General features: G+C 43.1%; 1 protein-coding gene across 3 annotated transcripts in view; it reads left to right on the forward strand.

The window, feature by feature from the left end:
* tmem86a (transmembrane protein 86A) overlaps positions 1-14595 on the forward strand; it is a 32335-nt gene extending 17740 nt beyond the window's left edge. For all 3 annotated transcript variants that reach the window (XM_068046181.1, XM_068046182.1, XM_068046183.1), the window contains exon 3: positions 1641-14595. In XM_068046181.1, the coding sequence (XP_067902282.1) occupies positions 1641-2074 (434 nt within the window). In that variant the 3' untranslated portion in view covers positions 2075-14595. The remainder of the gene's footprint in view (positions 1-1640) is intronic.
* The last annotated feature ends 5830 nt before the right edge of the window (positions 14596-20425 follow it).

Genomic DNA, 20425 nt, shown 5'->3' on the forward strand with positions numbered 1-20425 from the left:
ACTGATGGTGTGAGCTCCCAGTCTCAGTACACTGATGGTGTGAGCGCCCAGTCTCTGTACACTGATGGTGTGAGCGCCCAGTCTCTGTACACTGGTGTGTGGTCCCAGTGTCTGTGCATTGATGGTGTGAGGGCCCAGTGTCTGTACATAGATGGTGTGAGGGCCCAGTGTCTGTACATTGATGGTGTGAGGGCCCAGTGTCTGTACATTGATGGTGTGAGGGCCCAGTGACTGTACATTGATGGTGTGAGGTCCCAGTGTCTGTACATTGATGGTGTGAGGGCCCAGGTCTGTGCATTGATGGTGAGGTCCCAGTATCTGTACACTGATGGTGTGTGGTCCTCGTCTGTGCATTGATGGTGTGTGGTCCCAGTCTCGGTACACTGATGGTGTGAGCGCCCAGTCTCAGTACACTGATGGTGTGAGCGCCCAGTCTCAGTACACTGATGGTGTGAGCGCCCAGTCTCAGTACACTGATGGTGTGAGCGCCCAGTCTCTGTACACTGATGGTGTGAGCGCCCAGTCTCTGTACACTGATGGTGTGAGTGCCCAGTCTCTGTGCACTGATGGTGTGAGTGCCCAGTCTCGGTACACTGATGGTGTGAGTGCCCAGTCTCGGTACACTGATGGTGTGAGTGCCCAGCTCTGTGCACTGATGGTGTGAGGGCCCAGCGTCTGTACATTGATGGTGTGAGGGCCCAGTGTCTGTACATTGATGGCCTGTGCTCCCAGTGCCTGCCGCTCATGGCCTGATCTCCCAGAGTCTGCCCGCTGATGGCGTGGAGAGCTTTATTTCTTAGTGGTCGTTTCTTTTCTCTCACCTACCCTGCAGACAATTTATTCTGCTTGTTCCCTGAGCTCATTTTAATAAAAGGAATGACATATGTTTTTCATGTCCAAAGTAAGCTAAGCTGAATGCAAATTTTGTAAAACAGGAGAACTGATATCAACTATGTTGGCTTCAGTTGGAGGCAAATTGCTCCTAATTGATCGGTTAATTTGCTTTTTCTGATTTTGGTCTTTATTTTATGAGTTATTTTGTCCTAAATGTTTAACTGCTAATGTAGTGTAGAGCTCCTTATAATTTTAAGGAACCCAAAGGTATATGAGCCATATTGTTCTCACACATCCCTCCCCTGAAGTCGCCGACCTCTGCGAGTGATGGTTCCATAGCTATTGACAGCATCCCAGTACCTCCTCCAAGTGCCTGTTCTTCATGTTTTGACTATGAATGGTGAATATTGCTCGGATATTCAACATCTGAGGATATCACAGCAATCCCACCCATCCTACGATGGCTATGGATGCACACTTTCATGGCAGGGATCACTGGAGGGGGTATATTGGCAGATTTTCCTTTCTCTTCCCTTTAGCCGATGAGTGTTGAGACCACTTGTATTCCCATTTTGTTATCAGCTAACTCATGACCATCTGGGAATTGAACCAGGAATCTTTCTGAACTGTATGGCTCTGGCCCACTACAGAAAATTTATTTACCAGCAGAATCATTTTGAACAGCTTTATAACAACATCTGTCTTTATTTCACATTTCCAATGTTGGGAGTTTTTATTTCATTTTAATCTCTATATTTTAAACCAAAATCTGTTTTGCTTACTGATTTCTCTTACTGACTCCTTAGGCCTGCTTATGTTCGCAATCACACACATTCTCTACACCTCAGCCTTTGGAATGAAGCCCCTGAATCCTGAACCTGGCTGTGGGGTGGTGATTATCTGTGGACTCTGTTATTGCTTGCTCTACCCGTACCTTTCCGGCCCCTTCACCTACCTGGTGGCAGTTTACATCGCTCTGATTGGATTCATGGGCTGGCGAGCCTTTGCAGGGGTGCAGCTCTTCAATGACCTCTGGACGTGGACCAAACTGTGTGCCTGCCTTGGAGCCGTGCTGTTCATGGTGTCTGACCTCACCATTGCTGTCAATAAGTTTTGCTTCCCTGTGCCTTACTCCCGGGCCATCATCATGGCTACTTATTATGCTGCCCAGATGCTCATTGCCCTGTCAGTAGTAGAATGCAAGGATGATAATGATCAGAACATCAGAAAAATGAACTGAGGGACGAACCCCCTCCCACAATAACCTGACAAAGTATTCGTAAGTTCCAGTGGGACACAAACCTGGAAAACTATGGTGTGATCTGATTAAGAGCCACATGATTTATTTTCATCGGTTTGCTTCTGTGTTAGCTTATTGTTACCTCCAAGAAGTAGTCTGCAATCAGAAGGGTGTAAGTACTGTGGTTAAATCCAGGAAAGGCAGCAACTCTAGCTGAAACCTGACTGGATGGTCTCTTCGGGCTGTAGTTTTGTGCTGTGGACCCCCTGCCCGCCAGTAAATGAGGTACAAATGGTCCAAATACATTTCAATAACCATCCCTAAAATCAGAGAGAGAGCAGGCCTCTTGGAAAGACCGAAGTCTGTGACGTCAAGTTAATCTCAAACTCAGCCTCCTAACAATGTTCCTAAATGCTCTTTACTTGCAGTATTTGTAAGCTTTATAACCAATATCAGTGGGTTTATATGTTTGAGAAAAAGACTGAAATGACATTTAAGGGAATTAGAAAAGATTTGAAAAGAAAGAATGTAAGAGAAAGGATGACATATGACCACATGGAAAATGACAGACAGGAAAAGACCTCCTGATCCATTCAGCCTGTTCCATACCAATGTGATGTCCACTGCATCACAATAAATACATTCCCTATCCCATCCGCAAGCCGTGCAATCTCCTGGGAGAGGTGAGAAACTAGATAAAAACCAAGGCCAATTACTGGGGAGAAAAATCGGAAAAATTCCTTTCCGACCCCCTGAGGCAATCAAAACCAGTCCAGGAGACCACTCTGGGCCTGATTAACATTGTACAGTACCTACCTCTCGTACAAAGTGATCTCCGCTTCAGGGAAAGGTTAGGGAAATGGGATTACAGTAGACAACTCCAGTTGAAGAGCTGGCTAAGGCTTGATGGCTGAATGATCTCCTCCTGTGCTGCAATTTCTTTTTTTTTATATGATGTACATATTGCTAAGATGCTGATCTGTATAGGCATGAGTCATATATGCTGGGTAATATTTGCAGTATCCAGGGGGGATCCAACTTTGTATTGTAATGGTGAACCTTTCTGTGATAAAATGTGATGCATTTCAATCCTTTAATTGTAGACAATGTCCTATTCTCCCTGTCATACACCAGATGCTGTGGGAAAATCTACTCTTTACTGTTATGTGGTGTGGTGGAGAAGTTCACCACTGCTGTTTTTTCATCCAGTGCATTCTGATGCTGACCCACACTGATGCCATGTCTCTGTGTGGAAGTAATTTCCTGAATAAGCGCTTGTGATGGAGACCATTGCCAAACATAGACAGAAAATCGTGGGAAGTATACCCTTGAATTTCAGATACATGTAACCAATGGGTGAGGCTCCTTGCTGGTATTGCATACTTAGAAAATTGCTTCCATACTGTCTAGTTTTGCCATGCAACTTTCCACAGAATTTAGGCTCATAATGAAAGTGTACCAAAATATAAACACCGAATATTTTACTCTTAAATTGCAAATGTATGTCACATTTTAATTCCCCCTTTGATTTTCTCTTCTCCCCTCTTGAAGGTGTTGACTTGTGCTGGGGTATGGTTCAAAGGCTGCTGGCAGTCCGGTAGCTTAGCAAGTAGCCATGTGTAAGCCAAGGTAGTGACTGTTGGCTGGTATAGTGGGTGATGGAAGATTATTTGACCGTGGTGGTGTCGCAGCTGAGCCCAATCCTGTCCTCACACCATGTCCACACATGCTGTCTTTCCAAAAGGGGTTGTTATGTGGCGATCAGAAACAGAAGTCCCTGACAGATTTTTTTTTTCTCCCTTCACCAACCCCCGCCCCCACCGCCCCCTCAACCAGCCAGAAGGACTCTGGAAACCCTCCTGGTAACTCAGAACAGACTAAAGATCAAATCTGAATCCTTCATGGTTTGTACAGCTCAGCTACTCAGTGCCTTAACCAGCTGAGCCACCTGATGTTCACAGTTAATCTGAAATTTCATTTGGATTTAACTTCCTGACTGAGTTTAAATTCAGTGGATTTTCTTACATAGCAAGAAGAAACTGGGAAGCAATTCTCTTCCATTAGCACTGCTCCATTGTACGTACTCAAGTCTCTTACACCAGGACATGTGCAATTTGCAGACCTGGATGGAGTGTGGCTGTACTAGGGTTTAAAGATGAAGAAATGCCCAGTGGGAGTTCTTTTTGTTCAAAGTACCTATCTTTTATGCCATTTCCCTCTAGGTTCCACTGGCTGGAGATCTGAAGATCCTCTGTGAAATTTTGAGGTCTATCTTTTTAATTCTAAAATGGGGGAGATGGCAGAGATACTCTGAATAAAAATATGGCTCCTGGACTTATCTTCCCCTTTAATAGGTGTGCCTCACTGCCCAATTTTCCTTTTTACTATTTTATTCCCTATTCCTTTCTCACAGTTAGTCAGACAAAATGCTTTGTTTTTAGCTGTACTTATTGTAACCAGCAGAGAGAGGTTGCAGCACCATGTAAGAAAAACAGGCATTATTGTTATAGCATTACCCATTGGTTTCAATGTACTAGGGGCATAACTGTGTTACCAATCTGAGGATTTTAATATATAGATATAATACAATATAATAATATATAGATAAGACAGCTGTGTGCTTATACTGGAGATAGCTACATGCAGATGTTTGTATAGTAGGTAGAGGAGGGTTGCATAGCTGTATGTATAACCATTTCCTGCACCCAAGTTTATAGACAGCTATGTGTAACTCTCTGCTGTACCTACAGTATATAGACTGCTTTGTGTAACTGTTCCCTGTACCTACAGTATATAGATTGCTGTGTGTGTAACTCTGCTGCACCTATAGTCTATAAACAGCTGTGTGTAACTGCCTCCAATACCTATAGTATAGACAGTTGTGTGTAACTGTCGTCCTGTACCTACAGTATACAGACTGCTGTGTGTAACTCTCTCCTGTACCAACATTATATAGATTACTGTGTGTAACTGTCACCTGTACCTATAGTACATAGACTGTAAGTAGCTGTCTCCTGCATCTACCCTATATAGACAGTTGTACGTAATTGTCTCCTGTACCTACAGTATATAGACTGCTCTGTCTAACTGTCTCCTGCACCTACAGTATGGATACAGCTGTGTGTAACTGTCTCCTGTAATTACAGTATGTAGACTGCTGTACTTGTCTCCTGTACCTACAGTATGGAGACAGCTCTGCATATCCGGCTGCTGCACCTATGGTATATAGACTGCTGTGTGGAACTGTCTCCTGTACCTACAGTATGGAGACAGCTGTGTGTAACTGTCTCCTGCACCTACAGTATGTAGACAGCTGTGTGTAACTGTCTCCAATACCTATAGTATAGACAGCTGTCTAACTGTCGTCCTATACTTACAGTATATAGACAGCTGTGTGCAACTTTCATCCTGTACCTACAGTATATAGACAACTATGTGTAACTGTTTCCTGTACCTACAGTATATAGACAGCTGTGTAACTGTCTCCTGTACCTACAGTATAGAGACAGGTTGCTGTCGCTGATTGCAATGCCCTTACTGGTGTTACAGTTGTGATGCGTTAACTCAGCATGGACCAGATATCAAGCATGGGAATGTCCTTGGCTGTATTGCTCAGCTATACACTGCATTAACCAGCTGACGCATCAGGGATAGCTAGTATGTGAGTTCTAAAGATATCCCTCTGAGTGAAGTGTAGACTGTGCTCTTTGGGAATAGTTGAGAGGCACTGATCTTTAGAATTATGGATGGTAAGATTGAGCAATACACTGTAATATTTATTGAGTGGTTTAGATGGTGTCATAAACCACAAGAGCAAATTGCTCAGTACCACCAATTTTGATGAGGGACATACCAATGACAGTTAAAAATAATCATTTAAATTACATCTCTGTGTTATGGCCTACTTTTTGGCAAATTGTAATACTGGCTGTGAAATCTGTGCGCTGGGTCCTTTAGAGTGATGAAAACCCCCAGTGGTGCAATTATAGATTCTGTCCTTCCAAACATAGATCCTGTTGGGAGGGAGCATTTTGAGCTGTGTAACTCTCGGGTGATGTACTGGATGTTGCAGATTTGTCACCAGCGATGGTACAGAAGAGCACTTCGAGATGATGATGATACTGCACAAGAAGTGTAGCATACAATATTACAGTATGTTGGTTAAAGTTGATTTTCCCCTCCCAAGTGCATTGGTACCAATGTGTTAAATAAGCCCAGTGTATTTGATTAAAGACTGATGGGCTGTTGTAATCACTATTGAGCAATGCTGTCATTAAATTCGTAGGTCTGTGGAACTGGATGGTGCAGTAGGTTAGGAACTAGCCTTTTTGCCCAGGATCTGGAATGAATTTCAGCTGTATTGAGTTTGTGCAATAGTATCAGAACCATGTGTTATCTGTTGCTTGGAAGAGTTCCTTATGAGCGAAATCTCAGTCCAGTTTCTAGTAATCAGAGATACACAGCTGCTCCCAATGTGATAGTAGCTGGTACTGAATTTGCAAACTTGCCTAGAGAATCACAGGGTGAGAAATTGAAAAATGCTACACTGATGCATTAGGGGACACTCTTCTGAAGTTGGAAATTAAGTACATTATTGGGGCAGAGTGAACTTTACTCTGCATTAACTGAGTACTTGGTGCTAACAAGAAGACAAAATAGGAAAATATTCAATTTGCTAGCACTAATATCCATAACCTTTATGAGAATAGAATAAGGAACAATTTTTTTCAATTCACAAGATAGCATAATAAAGATATTTTTCCATAAACAAAGAGAGAGGCCATTGAGACATGCACATTCAGGTTGTTGAGAGTACAATAAATAGACATAGTAAGGCTTGTATGTAGAGTAGGACTATTGTGAATTAAGTATATAATAATATACAAACCAAGGCAAAGAACTAGTGCAGGACATTACCAAGGTTGAAAAGAACAGCAAAAAAGACCAAGTAAATGAATGTTCGAGTTTTACAAACCTGTAGATTTCAGAGAGATGGAAAGACTGAGGAGGTAAGGAGTCCCAATGAGATCATGGGGAAGAATGAGAATCGGAGATGGTGTGATGAATTTTGATCTGAACACTGTGAGGATGTGGGGAGAAAGGTGAGAGTGCAGGGTGCACTGTTTGGAACTTAACAGGAAGGAAAAAGGAAGTTTAAAGGAGTAATGATTGCAACAGTATTGCTAAAATAGTGGGAAATAAGAAAGGTTGCAATGGATAAAGAGAAGTCGGAGGCTAGAAATGAAACAAATATCTGATTACATAACAAGGGTTTTCTTGTATCATGTTTGGGTGTATGAGAGAGAAGCTTGGAGAACTTGGGAACTTTAAAAGTGAAGTTTAAGATCTCTTTAATGTTAACTTTAAGCTGACATTTAGATTCCAGTGAGCAGTGCAATTGTGCGCGCGCACGACTGTTTTCCTGGTCAGAGAACAGAGTGAGCCAGTTTTATTAACTCAGAGTTAACATTTCAGGTTGATGACCATTCATCAGAATAGTTAGTCTGAAGCTTTAACTCTGCTTCTCTCTCCACAGATGCTGCCTGATCCATGGACCGTTTCCAGCAATTTCTATTTTTATTTCAAACTTCAATGGAAATAAAAATTAGGGCGGATGTAAAGCAGGCTGCTGATTTGCTATCACTCATTTTACACTATTACACAAAGTCAACATCTAGCCCTATGTGTTTTAAGACTGGAGTTTGGAGGTCAGTTTGGTATGGCCAATTAAATTTTTGCCGTGTTTCTAGCATACTGGTCAGGGAAGAAACAAAAATAGTACAAGGCAAAGAGAGAAGCAAACAGAAAAATTTATTGTAATGAAAAAGAAGTAATATAAAGGAAACAGAGAAATTAGGATTTTTAAAAAAGCTCTACACTGAATTTCGGAAATGGAGGATGAGACATGTTTTCCAACAATGTTTATTGAAATTCTCTCCTCTTTTCTTGAAGGCACTAGTTCATATCTAGGATATGACCATATGGGAACCTCAGAAATGCTCCTTAATGGCCATTCTTTATGCATGAGCCTAGTCAGGAAGCTATTCAACTTTGGGGAACATCATAATCGATGCATTCCTTTCTCATTCAAAGTCCACAAACTTCAGTCAGAAGCATCAGATTAGGAATGGGACCTGTGACTGATTGTCCTTCCTCTCCAATTTACTGATGATGAGGCCAATTGTATCATCTCTTCTGCTTTCAAGTTTAAATCAGCTGATTTAGTTTCGACTGGCGATCACCCAAATTTGTTTTTTGTATTATTTCAGGGAGGACTCTTACTCTGAATTCCTTACACCTAGCTCTGTGTGTTTGTGTGTTTTGGGAGGGGGTGGGATGTATAAGTTCTTTTGTTGCTGAATTACAGCAAACTACAAGAATGCTGACAGTATACTGCTGATGTCACTTGTCTATTGGGCATATGACAGGAGTTTGTATTCTCTGTCAGATACTTCAAAATATGTCTCATTTCTGTTTCAAGTCAGTGAAACAGCCTGTGACTATTTTAGTAGCCACCTATTGACTAAGGTTTAGCTTTAAAATGCCCTCATGTCAACAATAAGCACCAACTAAAAACTGCCAATTCACTCAGCACACCAAGCGGCATGTGTACATGCCAGGAGTAAAGTAACTCCTGTATATGTACAATGCACTTTGGATAAAAGGGAACAATTCACTGCTGTCTGGCATGTACAATTTACTCAAACTAAAAGGGAACGATTCCTGTCTGGTTCTGTACAGCTCTGTATATCTCAGTTTCAGCTTTGGCAACTGTCATACTGAATAAGATTGCATGATAGCAGAGGAGTTGCTTTTTGAGAAAAAGTTGTTGATGTAGTATTCATACAGCTAGCAGGTCAGATAGGAACCACAATCATCCTCACTGTGTTCATCACTCATACAAACAGTGCATGTCTTGCATAATGGTGGTCACTTCTGTATTGTGAGAGTTTGTCAGCATGGCTATTAGAAGCACTTTTACCTCTGTGTCAGAAGGTTGCTGGTTCAAATCCTTCACCAAGAAATGGTCTTGGCTGACATGTCAATGCAGTGTTGCGAGAGTGCCGGATGTGCTGAGATATTAAATTGAGGCCCTGCCTGCCTGTTCTCCTAGTAGCTTGACCCAACATACCCCTCTCAATCAACACCATCAAAAAAACAGATTAACAGGTCATTCCTCTCATTGCTGTTTGTGAGATTTTATAGTGTTAAAAAGTCATTGCACTTCAAGGTAATTCATTGTATCTAACACACTTTGAGTTTCTGAGACAATGAAAAAGTGCTTTATAAGTATTTCTTTCTCATGGGTTAGTGCTGACAGTAGTTTATCTACATTTAAGAGTTTATTTTATAGACTCAGGACACCACCAAAGTTAAAATGTGGAGAGAAAAACAGCATTAACGTTTCAGGTCTGTTCTGCTGTTTTGCTGTCCACAGATGCTGCCTGACCTGCTGAGTATTTCCAGCATTTTCAGTTTTTGTTTCAGATATTCAGCATTTCAGTATTTTGCTTTTGCAAAGGTAGATCATGTTCCTTTTTGTTAATTCTCTAGCTCTATAATTTATCTTTTTAGTATTTAAAATTCTCAAGAAGCTACTGAGAATCAGACTTCACATTGTTTATTTTATTCATACTTGATTTTTTTTTCTTTCCTGGAGGTAAGTTTTTTTTGTTGAGTGAGTGTTTGGTTGACACCAACTATCCTTCAGTACTTACTCACGTGTGGGCCTAGATAAATGCTAATTACTCAGTCACAAGTAGCATCACAGTCAAAGTTGGTCTGCTTGAAGAGACTGGATACAGATCAGGTGCAGGAAACCTGAGTGTTTAGGGAGGCAAGGTTAAAAAAAAAAAAATCAGAGGTACTAAGGCAAATTATAGGTGCTGCGGCCATTGTCAGCATTTGTGTGCCAGCGAGTTGTACTGGTAGGATGGGTTTCAACTCCTCTGCTGAAATACTTGGCATTATGACCTGATTATCACCTTACTGATATACATGCTATATTGCACAAATGTCTAACATATTTGTATGAAATTCCTTTGCAATTTTAACAAAAAAATTAACCCAATGATAAAAAAAATCCTTGTTAAAATAGCAGACAGAAGAATTTGACAGGAGAGTGTTAAGTGCCTGAATTATGATATTGCTCAGAAGTATTTCTGGTGTTTTAAACACATTTCTTATAAACACAGGAACATTATAATCCAGAAACAGTTTATTATACATAGTGCAGTATTGGAACTGAATAAAAGAGAAATATGTTGGTGAAAGAGAAAGTAATATTTTGGTAGATGTGTGTTTATTTTCATTTTCCCTGTGTCTGGTGAATTAGCATTCCCCTGTCAGGGACAGGTGAGCAATGGGGGCAAAGATCTGTTATGTGAGGTCTCTGTCCCAGTTTCACTCCCCCTTGATTTCCTGAGGCTCCTTCTGGTGATACAACAGGGCCTGCACCTGTAGTAGGCATTGCTATTCTAATGAAGGGAATGCTAGCCTCCTGCCATACTTTCCATATCATCCACTCAATGGATGCCTCCACCCTGGGTTGCCCATGAAAATTTGGTGATGTTGTCTAGGGTCAGACTACATCAAACAAATGGTATGCAGAGCTGAGGGGGCAGGCTAAAAACAAGAAGGTAATTCTTTGGGGGAGAATTCATTCAAGCGTTGCTATGCAGACTACGTTGATTCCCCGGGAGCATACAGTGCCGCAGGACGCTACATGTGCAGCCCATGTGGCGTTCTTCATTGATATTATTGCCAAATGCCACACAGGTAGTAGCTACAGCGCTGCCCGCCCCGTTGATTTGACACAGTCTACATAGCACCTCTGGAAGTGACGGCACGTAAATAAATTTCTCCCCGTTTCTGTTTTGTACCCTCTGTCAGTGGCGATGCTGCAATGCCTCCTCAGGTAAAAGAGTGTGAGTACAGCATGGCAAGTTTATAGGGGCAGTTTCCATTACAACTGGGCATAGGGATTTATAATGGGATAGGTTGATGGGAAGTGTGTGCAGACCTAAGATTTTAATTTTTTTTTGTTACAACTCAGTAAGGAGAGTTATATATTATAAATGAGAGAATTCAAAATTAGCAAACAATGTTGATTATAGCCCAGTAAAACCAAGTATTTTTGTAGAACTGTATTCCCTCCTAGTTGACATTGGCTGGCAGCCGGCTGAGAAGCAGGGCGGGCGTCACCTACCCGCACCCACTGCTATTTTACCAGCGGCAGGGGAGGTGTCAAACAGCCCACTCACCCCAGGCCAATTGAGGCCCTTGTGGCCAATTAATTGCCACTTAAAGTGCCACCTCCCCGCTGGCATTAGTATATTACCAGTCGTTGACAGCCATTTCACCACCTGAGGAGACCGCTCAGTAATACCTGGCGGCCTCCTTGTGTGCTCGGGGGTTGGGCCCTCCTGATCAGGCATCCTGTGCTCCACAGAGGGGCCCCCCAGCAGCATGGGCCACTCCCCCTAAAACAACCCTTCTACCCTACATTCTGACTCCACACCCCTTTTGCTGGGGTCCAGCCGATTGTCCCCAGTGAGGCCTGACCTTCACTCGCCTGTTTTAGGCCGGTGCCCATGCTGGCTCCTCTCACTGGGTGCAGCCCCAGCAGTAGCACCACTCCCTCTGGCCAGCAGTTCTTGGAGACTGGACTTCCTGCCTCAAAGGGGCCTAAGTCCCGACCGAGGCCACTTAATGGCTTGGGCCATGTAAAGTTACAGTGTGGCTTCCAGGCCCAGTGGAGGTGGCTCACCCTCCACTTTTTTCCCAGTGAGAGGGGCCACTGCTGCAAGATAAACTTCCAGCCATGGTGTCACAATTGTGGGTGTAATATGCTCCTGAGGCTCAGGTGTTGTTGGCTGCTTCAGTTTCACTCGTGTAAGGATCAGATTCTCATGAACTCCTCTATTGTCTAACAACTTTTCAACCCCAGCTATCAATCATTCTGTGAACCTTAATGGTCCGGTTTCCTCTAATACACATTTTCTCCATGTAAAGGCTTCTAGTCGCCACTGTCCAATCAAGTAAATTGATACAAATGACTGTAGAATCAGTGTTACTGTCCTTGGAATAGTCTTTTTTTCTTTGTAACATTCTTGCAAACCTCCTTCTCTCCACTCAGCTCCTAAAAATTTTGCTTGTTGCCAGGCGATAGTTCCATTGGTGCCAGCACTTGCTCAAGTGGCTATTCTTTTTCACCTGGGAACCCAGGAAGCAAATGCTGGCAGGCTATTGGACTGTTATGGGCATCACAGCTCTGCCTGAATCTGTTTTCACTTGACAACCACAAATAAACTTCCAACAGGCATCATTGGACAATAATTGGGTGTGGGAGCCCTGGCTGATTTTTATTCTGTTTGTGCTCATGTTGCTGAGGTCAATTGTAGTGACTCTCCTGCTTCCTTGGTTGAGATCAGCACAGACTCTGAATCCACTCAAGACATTCTGGTCTGTGTGGCTCAGTGTATTTCCCATGGTGCAGTTCCCAACTGGACCATCAAAGAGCTAATCATTTTTCAGTTTAATACACAACCTCCTTTCTCCGTCCCTATTTGAGGGTAAACTCCAGTATTTCCTTGATCTTTGCCTGGTCAATACCATTGAAACTACCCACCACGAGGTGGACAAGGGCAGTCTTTTTATCCAATTTTCCTTCTTCCCTGATCAGCACCTCCCTATAGTGACACAGTTGTGGTCAGGAACCTGATAGGAAATGGGGAGGGAAATCTAACCCATGTCTCAATGTTGCCAAGACCATTGATGCTCAAATAGACAAACGCAGTCCCATCATTTTCCATATTTTGCATTCACTTTGTTGTCCTCATTTATCATTTAAAATAATATATATTGGGCACATTGTGCATTTCGTTGGGGGGTTTTCATTACAAGAATATTTTATTTATTAGATAAACCAAATGATAACATGCCTTTTAAAGAAAACTTTTAAAGAAACACAAAGTACTAACTCACGAAGGCACTAATGGTGTTCAAAATACAGTTGGATGCTGGGCTGCGAGAACTGGAATGTCAGAGGGCCGAGTTTCAACTGTTGAATGGACTTCTTTCGTCTTTGTTTTTTTCTAATGACAATGTTATACAGTTTAAAGGTAGCCCAAGCCCTAAGAGCATTAATCAGAGCATCATAGTCGTGTGTTCTGTCTCCACCATCGGTGAAAGTTTTAACACATTATTCATTGTTTTTAAGAATTGTCATATGGAGCACATGCACGAGAGTGGCCCTCCTTTGTGGGGATACTAAAGTAGTGTTACTAGGTTGTAGCATTACACTGATGGGTGATCACATATGTTTAAAGGGGTTGTGTGGTCTTGCTGGCAAGGTTAAGGATCAACGATTTTATAAGCAGCACATCTGCTTTGCAGTACCCAAGAGAGCAGTGGATTGCAAGCCGACTGTATTCTTCCTAGTTGCATGCTCTTTGAAGAGCTTCTATGTTAAGAGCTTCATCTGGACTTAGGGTAAAAATGAAAACTTTTAAAGAAATACAACAAAATGTTAAATATTGTAGCGGCTTTGTAAACTTCACTCATTGGTTATGGCTGAGTTTGTGGATTCTCGTTTTTAATTTCAGGAGTTTCTTAAAGTTGAGGGAAATTGGTTGCAATTCTGTACCCAAGACTTCATTTCTTGCTGAATGGCTACTGGTTAAAGTGTTTTGTTCCAGTATGACTTGAATGGAATTCTAACTAAATGTGAAGCTAACTGCAGGGACAGAGCAGGCACAATTTCTAACAAGTCTTTGCTAATACTCAAGAGCTAGACTTTCTGGTCTTAGATGTCGAACAGGAGAATCTAATCCTGGTTTCAGTATGAGAGTGGAAGATACTGACTCTCGGACACAATCTTGAGATCTGTTGCATTTTACTATATAATTTATTTTAAGCTGGGTTGCCATTCATCCCATTTTGGACTGGACACAGCTTTTTGTATGATTATGGCAAAAAGTGATAACCCTATTTTAAAGAGTTATTTCTTCTAAAAAATGATTCCAATTTTGTAATTGTTGAATCTGTATACATTGCAGTGTTCTATGTATTTACCATGCAATAACCGCTGCTGTATCAATTGCTTTACTTCGGGACACAACACAGTTCATAATAGACGATTTCATAATTAGTTGACCTGTATTGCCTATCCTATAATTCCATAGGCCAACTAGCATGCACAGTGTTTCTGAGCTCTGAGTATGGATTTGCTGATAGTGTTACCATGGTGCATGCATTGAATAATCCAAATCTTATTATTCAGATGGTAGCTGCCTTTGGTTTGTATATCTGTTTGGTGCATCCTGGCTTGTTTTTGTCTTTGCTTTCATTGTAAAGTGTTTATTTCCATAGTAAAAGACAATGAGTTGGAATTGTTCTTCGGTTATAGCACAAAATGGGTGATGGCATATTGGCAGCCTGTTTTACACCCTGTCCGATTCTCCATTCCATTGGTGTCAATGGGGCTGCCTAATGTTTGTTAATAAATTGTATAAAGAAAATTAGTGTTTTCTATTATTTATATTGCCCTCCACCACCCCATGCTGTCGCCTCCTCTCCTAAGTTGCTGAATCCTCCGTGGGATACTGTTCTGTGGATGCCCTCTGGCACCATGCCTAGGTGGGATACTGTTCTGTGAATGCTCCTGGTGAGTATTTTCGCTATTTTGTTATTTTCCTCATTTATCTTTCAAAACTCAGGTAATTTATCAGTAATTGCAAGGTTTTATTAGTATTAGTAAAGTTTACTAGTGGGAATAAAGCTTATTGGGAGTAGGGTTAAGTCTACAGTATTTTTACTTTTTTTTTTAAGGAATCAAGGTCCCTAGTGTAAATAATCTCTAATTTTTGAGTGATTTAAGGGAGTAAATGAAGGGTAAGTCATGGCAGGGCAGCTCGGCAGCATGGCGTGCTCCTCCTGTGCAATGTGGGCAGTCAGGGACACATCTAGTGTCCAGGGCGAACACGTGTGCAGCAAGTGTCTCCAGCTGCAGTTACACGAAATCCGCGCTTCAGATCTGGAGCGGCGGCTGGAGACACTGGAGTATCTGCGAGGCTGAGATCGTTGTGGATAGCATGTACAGGGAGGTGGTCACACCGGTAAAGACTGCTCGGACAGAAAGGGAATGGGTGACCACCAGGCAGAGGAGAAGAACTAGGCAGGTAGTGCAGGAGACTCCTGGGTCTATCTCCTTCTCTAACAGATTTTCCGCTTTGGATACTGTTGCAGGAGCCAAGTCTGTGGCACCACAGGTGGCTCAGCTGCACAGGAGGGAAGAAAAAAAGAGTGGAAGAGCTATAGTATTAGGGAATTCTATCGTAAGGGGCGTTTCTGTGGCCACAAACATTACTCCAGGATGGTATGTTGCCTCCCTGGTGCTAGGGTCAAGGATGTCACGGAGCAGCTGTGGGACATTCTGAAAGGGGAGGGTGAATAGTCAGAGATCATGGTTCACATTGGTACCAACGACATAGGTAGAAAGGGGACTGAGGTCCTGCAACAAGAATTTAGGGAGCTAGGTAGCAGATTAAAAAGCATGACCTCAAAGGTTGTAATCTCCCAGTGCCACGTGCTAGTGAATATAGGAATAGGAGGATACAGCAGATGAATGTGTGGCTGAAGAGATGGTGCAGGTGGGAGGGTTTTAGTTTCCTGGATCACTGGGTCTGTTTCTGGCAAAGGTGGGACCTGTACAAGTCGGACGGGTTGCACCTGAACCAGAATGGGACCAACATCCTTGCAGGGAGGTTTGCTAGTGCTGTTGGGGGGGGGCTGGTGGGGGTTAAACTAATTTGGCAGGGTGATTGGATAAACAGTGGAGGTACAGTAAGGGGTGATGCATAGCCAAAGATAGAAGAGAAAATAACTCCGTCTGGAAGGCAGAGCAAATATAGACCTGTTATGGCACAAGCGAATAATGCAAGGTTGGATTGCATCTATTTCAACGCAAGGAGTCTTACTAGTAAGGCAGATGAATTGAGGGCATTGATTAACATATGGGAATATGATATTGCTATGACGGAGACATGGTTGAGGGAAGGGCAGGACTGGCAGCTCAATATTCCAGGGTATAGAATCTTCAGGCGTGACGGGGGGGGGGGGGGTGGTGCGGGCGGGCGGTGGTGATGATGGGGGGGGGGGCGTAAAAGAGGAGGTTGCATTGCACTATTGATCAAGGAGTCAATTACTGCAGTAAGGAGGGGTGATATCTTCGAAGGTTCCTCAAATGAAGCCATATGGGTAGAACTTAAAAAGGGGGCATCACTTTGCTGGGAGTGTCAAGAAGAGATAGAGGAGCAGATATGTAGGCAAATCTCAGAGAGGTGTAAAAATAATTATGGTAATAGGGGATTTCAACTTCCCCAATATTAACTGGGATAGTCTTAGTGCAATGGGCTTAAAGGGGGCAGAATTCTTAATGTGCATCCAGGAGAGCTTTTTGAGCCAGCACATAGAAATTCCTAGAAGAGAAGGGGCGATACTGGACCTAATTTTAGGGAATTAAGCCAGACAAGTGGTAGAAGTGTCAGTGAGGGAGCATTTCGGGGATAGGGCCCATAACTCTGTAAGATTTAAGGTAGTTATGGAAAAAGACAAAGATGGACAGGAAATAAAGGTACTGAATTGTGGGAAAGCCGATTTCAATATGATAAAACAAGCTTTGGCCAAAATGGACTGGAAACAGCTACTTGTAGGAAAGTCTACATCAGACCAGTGGGAGTCATTCAAAAAGGAAATAGTGAGAGCTCAGGGCCAACATGTACCCGTTAAGGTGAAGGGGAGGACCAACAAGTCCAGGGAACCCTGGATTTCAAGGGATATAGAGGACTGGATAAAGAAAAAAAGGAGGCTTATGGCAGATTGAGTGCTGAAAACAGCGGAGGCACTAGAGGAGTATAGAAAGTGTGGGGGGGGGGGGGGGGTGGTACTTAAAAATGTAATTAGGAAAGTGAAGAGGGAGCATGAGAAAACGCTGGCGGGCAAGATAAAGGAAAATCCCAAGGCATTTTATAAGTATATTAATTTATTTTTTATTTAGAGATACAGCACTGAAACAGGCCCTTCGGCCCACCGAGTCTGTGCCAACCAACATCCACCCATTTACACCAATCCTACTTTAATCCCATATTCCCTACCACATCCCCACCATTCTCCTACCTACATTAGGGGCAATTTATGATAGCCAATTTACCTATCAACCTGCAAGTCTTTGGCTGTGGGAGGAAACCGGAGCACCCGGTGGAAACCCACACGGTCACAGGGAGAACTTGCAAACTCCGCATAGGCAGTACCCAAAATTGAACCCAGGTCGCTGGAGCTGTGAGGCTGCGGTGCTAACCACTCCACTACTGTGCCACCCACCACTGCGCAAGAGGATAACCAGGGAAAGAGTAGGGCCCATTAGGGACCAAAGTGGCAATCTGTGTTTGGAGCCAGAGGACATAGGTGAGGTTTTAAATGATTTCTTTTCATCTGTGTTCACTATGGAGAAGGACGGTGTAGGTGTTGAGATCAGGGAGAGGGTTTGTAATATACTTGAACAAATTATCATTGAAAGGGAGGAGGTATGAGTAGTTTTAGTGGGCTTAAAAGTGGATAAATTCCCAGGCTGCTATGTGAGGCAAGGGAGGAGATTGCAGGGGCTCTGACACAAATTTTCAAATCTTCGCTGGCTACAGGAGAGGTGCCAGAAGACTGGAGGAAAGCAAATGTGGTATCATTATTCAAGAAGAGTAGTAGGGACAAACCAGGTAATTACAGGCCAGTGAGTCTAACACCAGTGGTTGGGAAACTATTGGAAAAAATTCTGAGAGACAGGATTAATCTCCACTTGGAGAAGCAGGGATTAATGCAGGATAGTCAGCATGGCTTTGTCAGGAGGCGATCATGTCTAACAAACTTGATTGAATTTTTTGAGGAGTTGACTAGGTGTGTAGATGAGGGTGAAGCAGTTGATGTAGTCTACATGGACTTCAGTAAGGCTTTTTGATAAGGTCCCGCATGGGAGATTGGTCAAGAAGGTAAGAGCCCATGGGATCCAGGACAATTTGGCAAATTGGATCCAAAATTGGCTTAGTGGCAGGAGGCAGAGGGTGATGGTCGAGCGTTGTTTTTTCAATTGGAAGCCTGTGACCAGTGGTGTACCTCAGGGATCAGTGCTGGGACCCTTGCTGTTTGTAGTGTACGTTAATGATTTAGACGTGAATCAGGTATGATCAGTAAGTTCGCAGATGACATGAAAATTGGTATCGTAAATAGTGAGGAGGAAAGCCTTAGATTACAGGACGATATAGATGGGCTGGTAAGATGGGTGGAGCAGTGGCAAATGGAATTTAATCCTGAGAAGTGTGAGGTGATGCATTTTAGGAGGACTAACAAGGCAAGGGAATATACAATGGGTGGTAGGACCCTAGGAAGTACAGAGGATCAGAGGGACCTTGGTGTACTTGTCCACAGATCACTGAAGGCAGCAACACAGGTAGATCAGGTGGTTAGAAAGGCATATGGGATGCTTGCCGTTATTATCCAAGGCGTAGACTATAAGAGCAGGGAGGGTATGATGGAGCTGTATAAAACACTAGTTAGGCCACAGCTGGAGTACTATGTAAAGTTATGGTCACCACAGTATAGGAAGGATGTGATTGCACTGGAGAGGGTGCAGAGGAGATTCATCAGGATGTTGCCTGGGCTGGAGCATTTCAGCTATGAAGAGAGACTGGATAGGCGAGGGTTGTTTTCCTTAGAGAAGAGAAGGCTGAGGGGGGACCCGATTGAGGTATACAAAATTATGAGGGGCATAGATAGGGTAGATAGAAGAAACTTTTTCCCATAGCAGAGGTGTCAATAACCAGGGGGCATAGATTTAAGGTAAAGGGCAGGAGGTTTAAATAGGATTTGAGGAAAAAAATTTTTACCCAGAGGGTGGTTGGAATCTGGAACACACTGCCTGAAGGGGTGGTAGAGACAGGGACCCTCACAACATTTAAGAACTATTTAGATGGGCACTTGAAATGCCTTGGCATTCAAGGCCACGGGCCAAGTGCTGGAAAATGGGATTAGATTAGATAGGTGCTTGATGGCCGGCATAGACGCAATGGGCCGAAGGGCCTGTTTCTGTGCTGTATAACTCTATGACCATGTCCAGGTAGAATACAGTTCTGTGGATGCCCTCTGGCACCACATCCAGGTGGGATACTATTCTGTGGATTCTCCTTCTGTGGATGCTCCTGGCACCATGCCCATGTGAGATACTGTTGATGCTCCTGGCACTATGCCAAGGTAGGATATTGTTCTATGGATGCCCTCTGGCACCAGAGCCAGGTGGCTGTTCTGTGGACACCCTCTGGTGCCACATCCAGGTGAGATACTTTTCTCTGCATGCCCTCTGGCACCACACTTGTTTATACTTCATGTGTGAACCTTGACTGTGGATGTTGGTAGCGCGTTCAGCTGTTGAGTCCACCTGACCTCACCCACACATGTGCATTCTCCAGTATAGAGCCATAGAATGGCCTTTTTCTGTGCTGTAACCATTAATCCTGTCGCGTCTGCGCCAGCTCACTGCAAGAGCAATTTAGTCAGTCCCACTCCCCTGCCCTTTTACTGTAACCCTAAATATTTTTTTCCCTTCAGGTGTTTATCCAATTCCATTTTGAAAGCCATGATTGAATCTCCCTCTACCACACGCTCAAAGTGCATTCCAGATCATAACCATTCACTGTGTTTAAAAAAAAAAAGCTTTTCCTTAAGTCAACTTTTGTTACTTTGGCAATCACCTTAAATTGGTATCCTCTGGCTCTTGCCCCTTTTGCCAATGGGAAAAATTTATCTATCTGCTCTGTCTAGACTTCTATCAGAACTCCTCTCAACCTTCTCCAAGGAGAATAATCCCAGCTTCTCCAACCTATCTATGTAACTGAAGTCCCTCATCCCTGGAACCATTCTCGTAAATTTTTTCTGCACGCTCTCTAAAACCTTCTCATCGTTCCTATAGTGCGTTGCCCAGATTGAACACAATACTCCAGTTGAGGCCGAACCAGTGTATTATACAGGATCATCATAATTTCCTTGCTTTTGTACTCTGTCTCAACTTATAAAGCCTAGGATCCTGTATGTCTTTTTAACCACTTTCTGAACCTGCCCTGCCACCTGCAAGGATTTGTGCATATATATCCCCAGGTCTCTCTGTTCCTGCACCTCCTTTAGAATTGTACCCTCTAGTTTATATTGCCTCTTCTCGTTCTTCCTACTAAAATGGATCACTTCCTACTTCTCTGCATTAAATTTCATCTGCCATGTGCCCACACACTCTACTAGCCTGTCTATGTTCTC

This window comes from Heterodontus francisci, chromosome 14 (genome assembly GCF_036365525.1).
Source record: "Heterodontus francisci isolate sHetFra1 chromosome 14, sHetFra1.hap1, whole genome shotgun sequence".
Lineage (NCBI taxonomy): Eukaryota > Metazoa > Chordata > Chondrichthyes > Heterodontiformes > Heterodontidae > Heterodontus > Heterodontus francisci.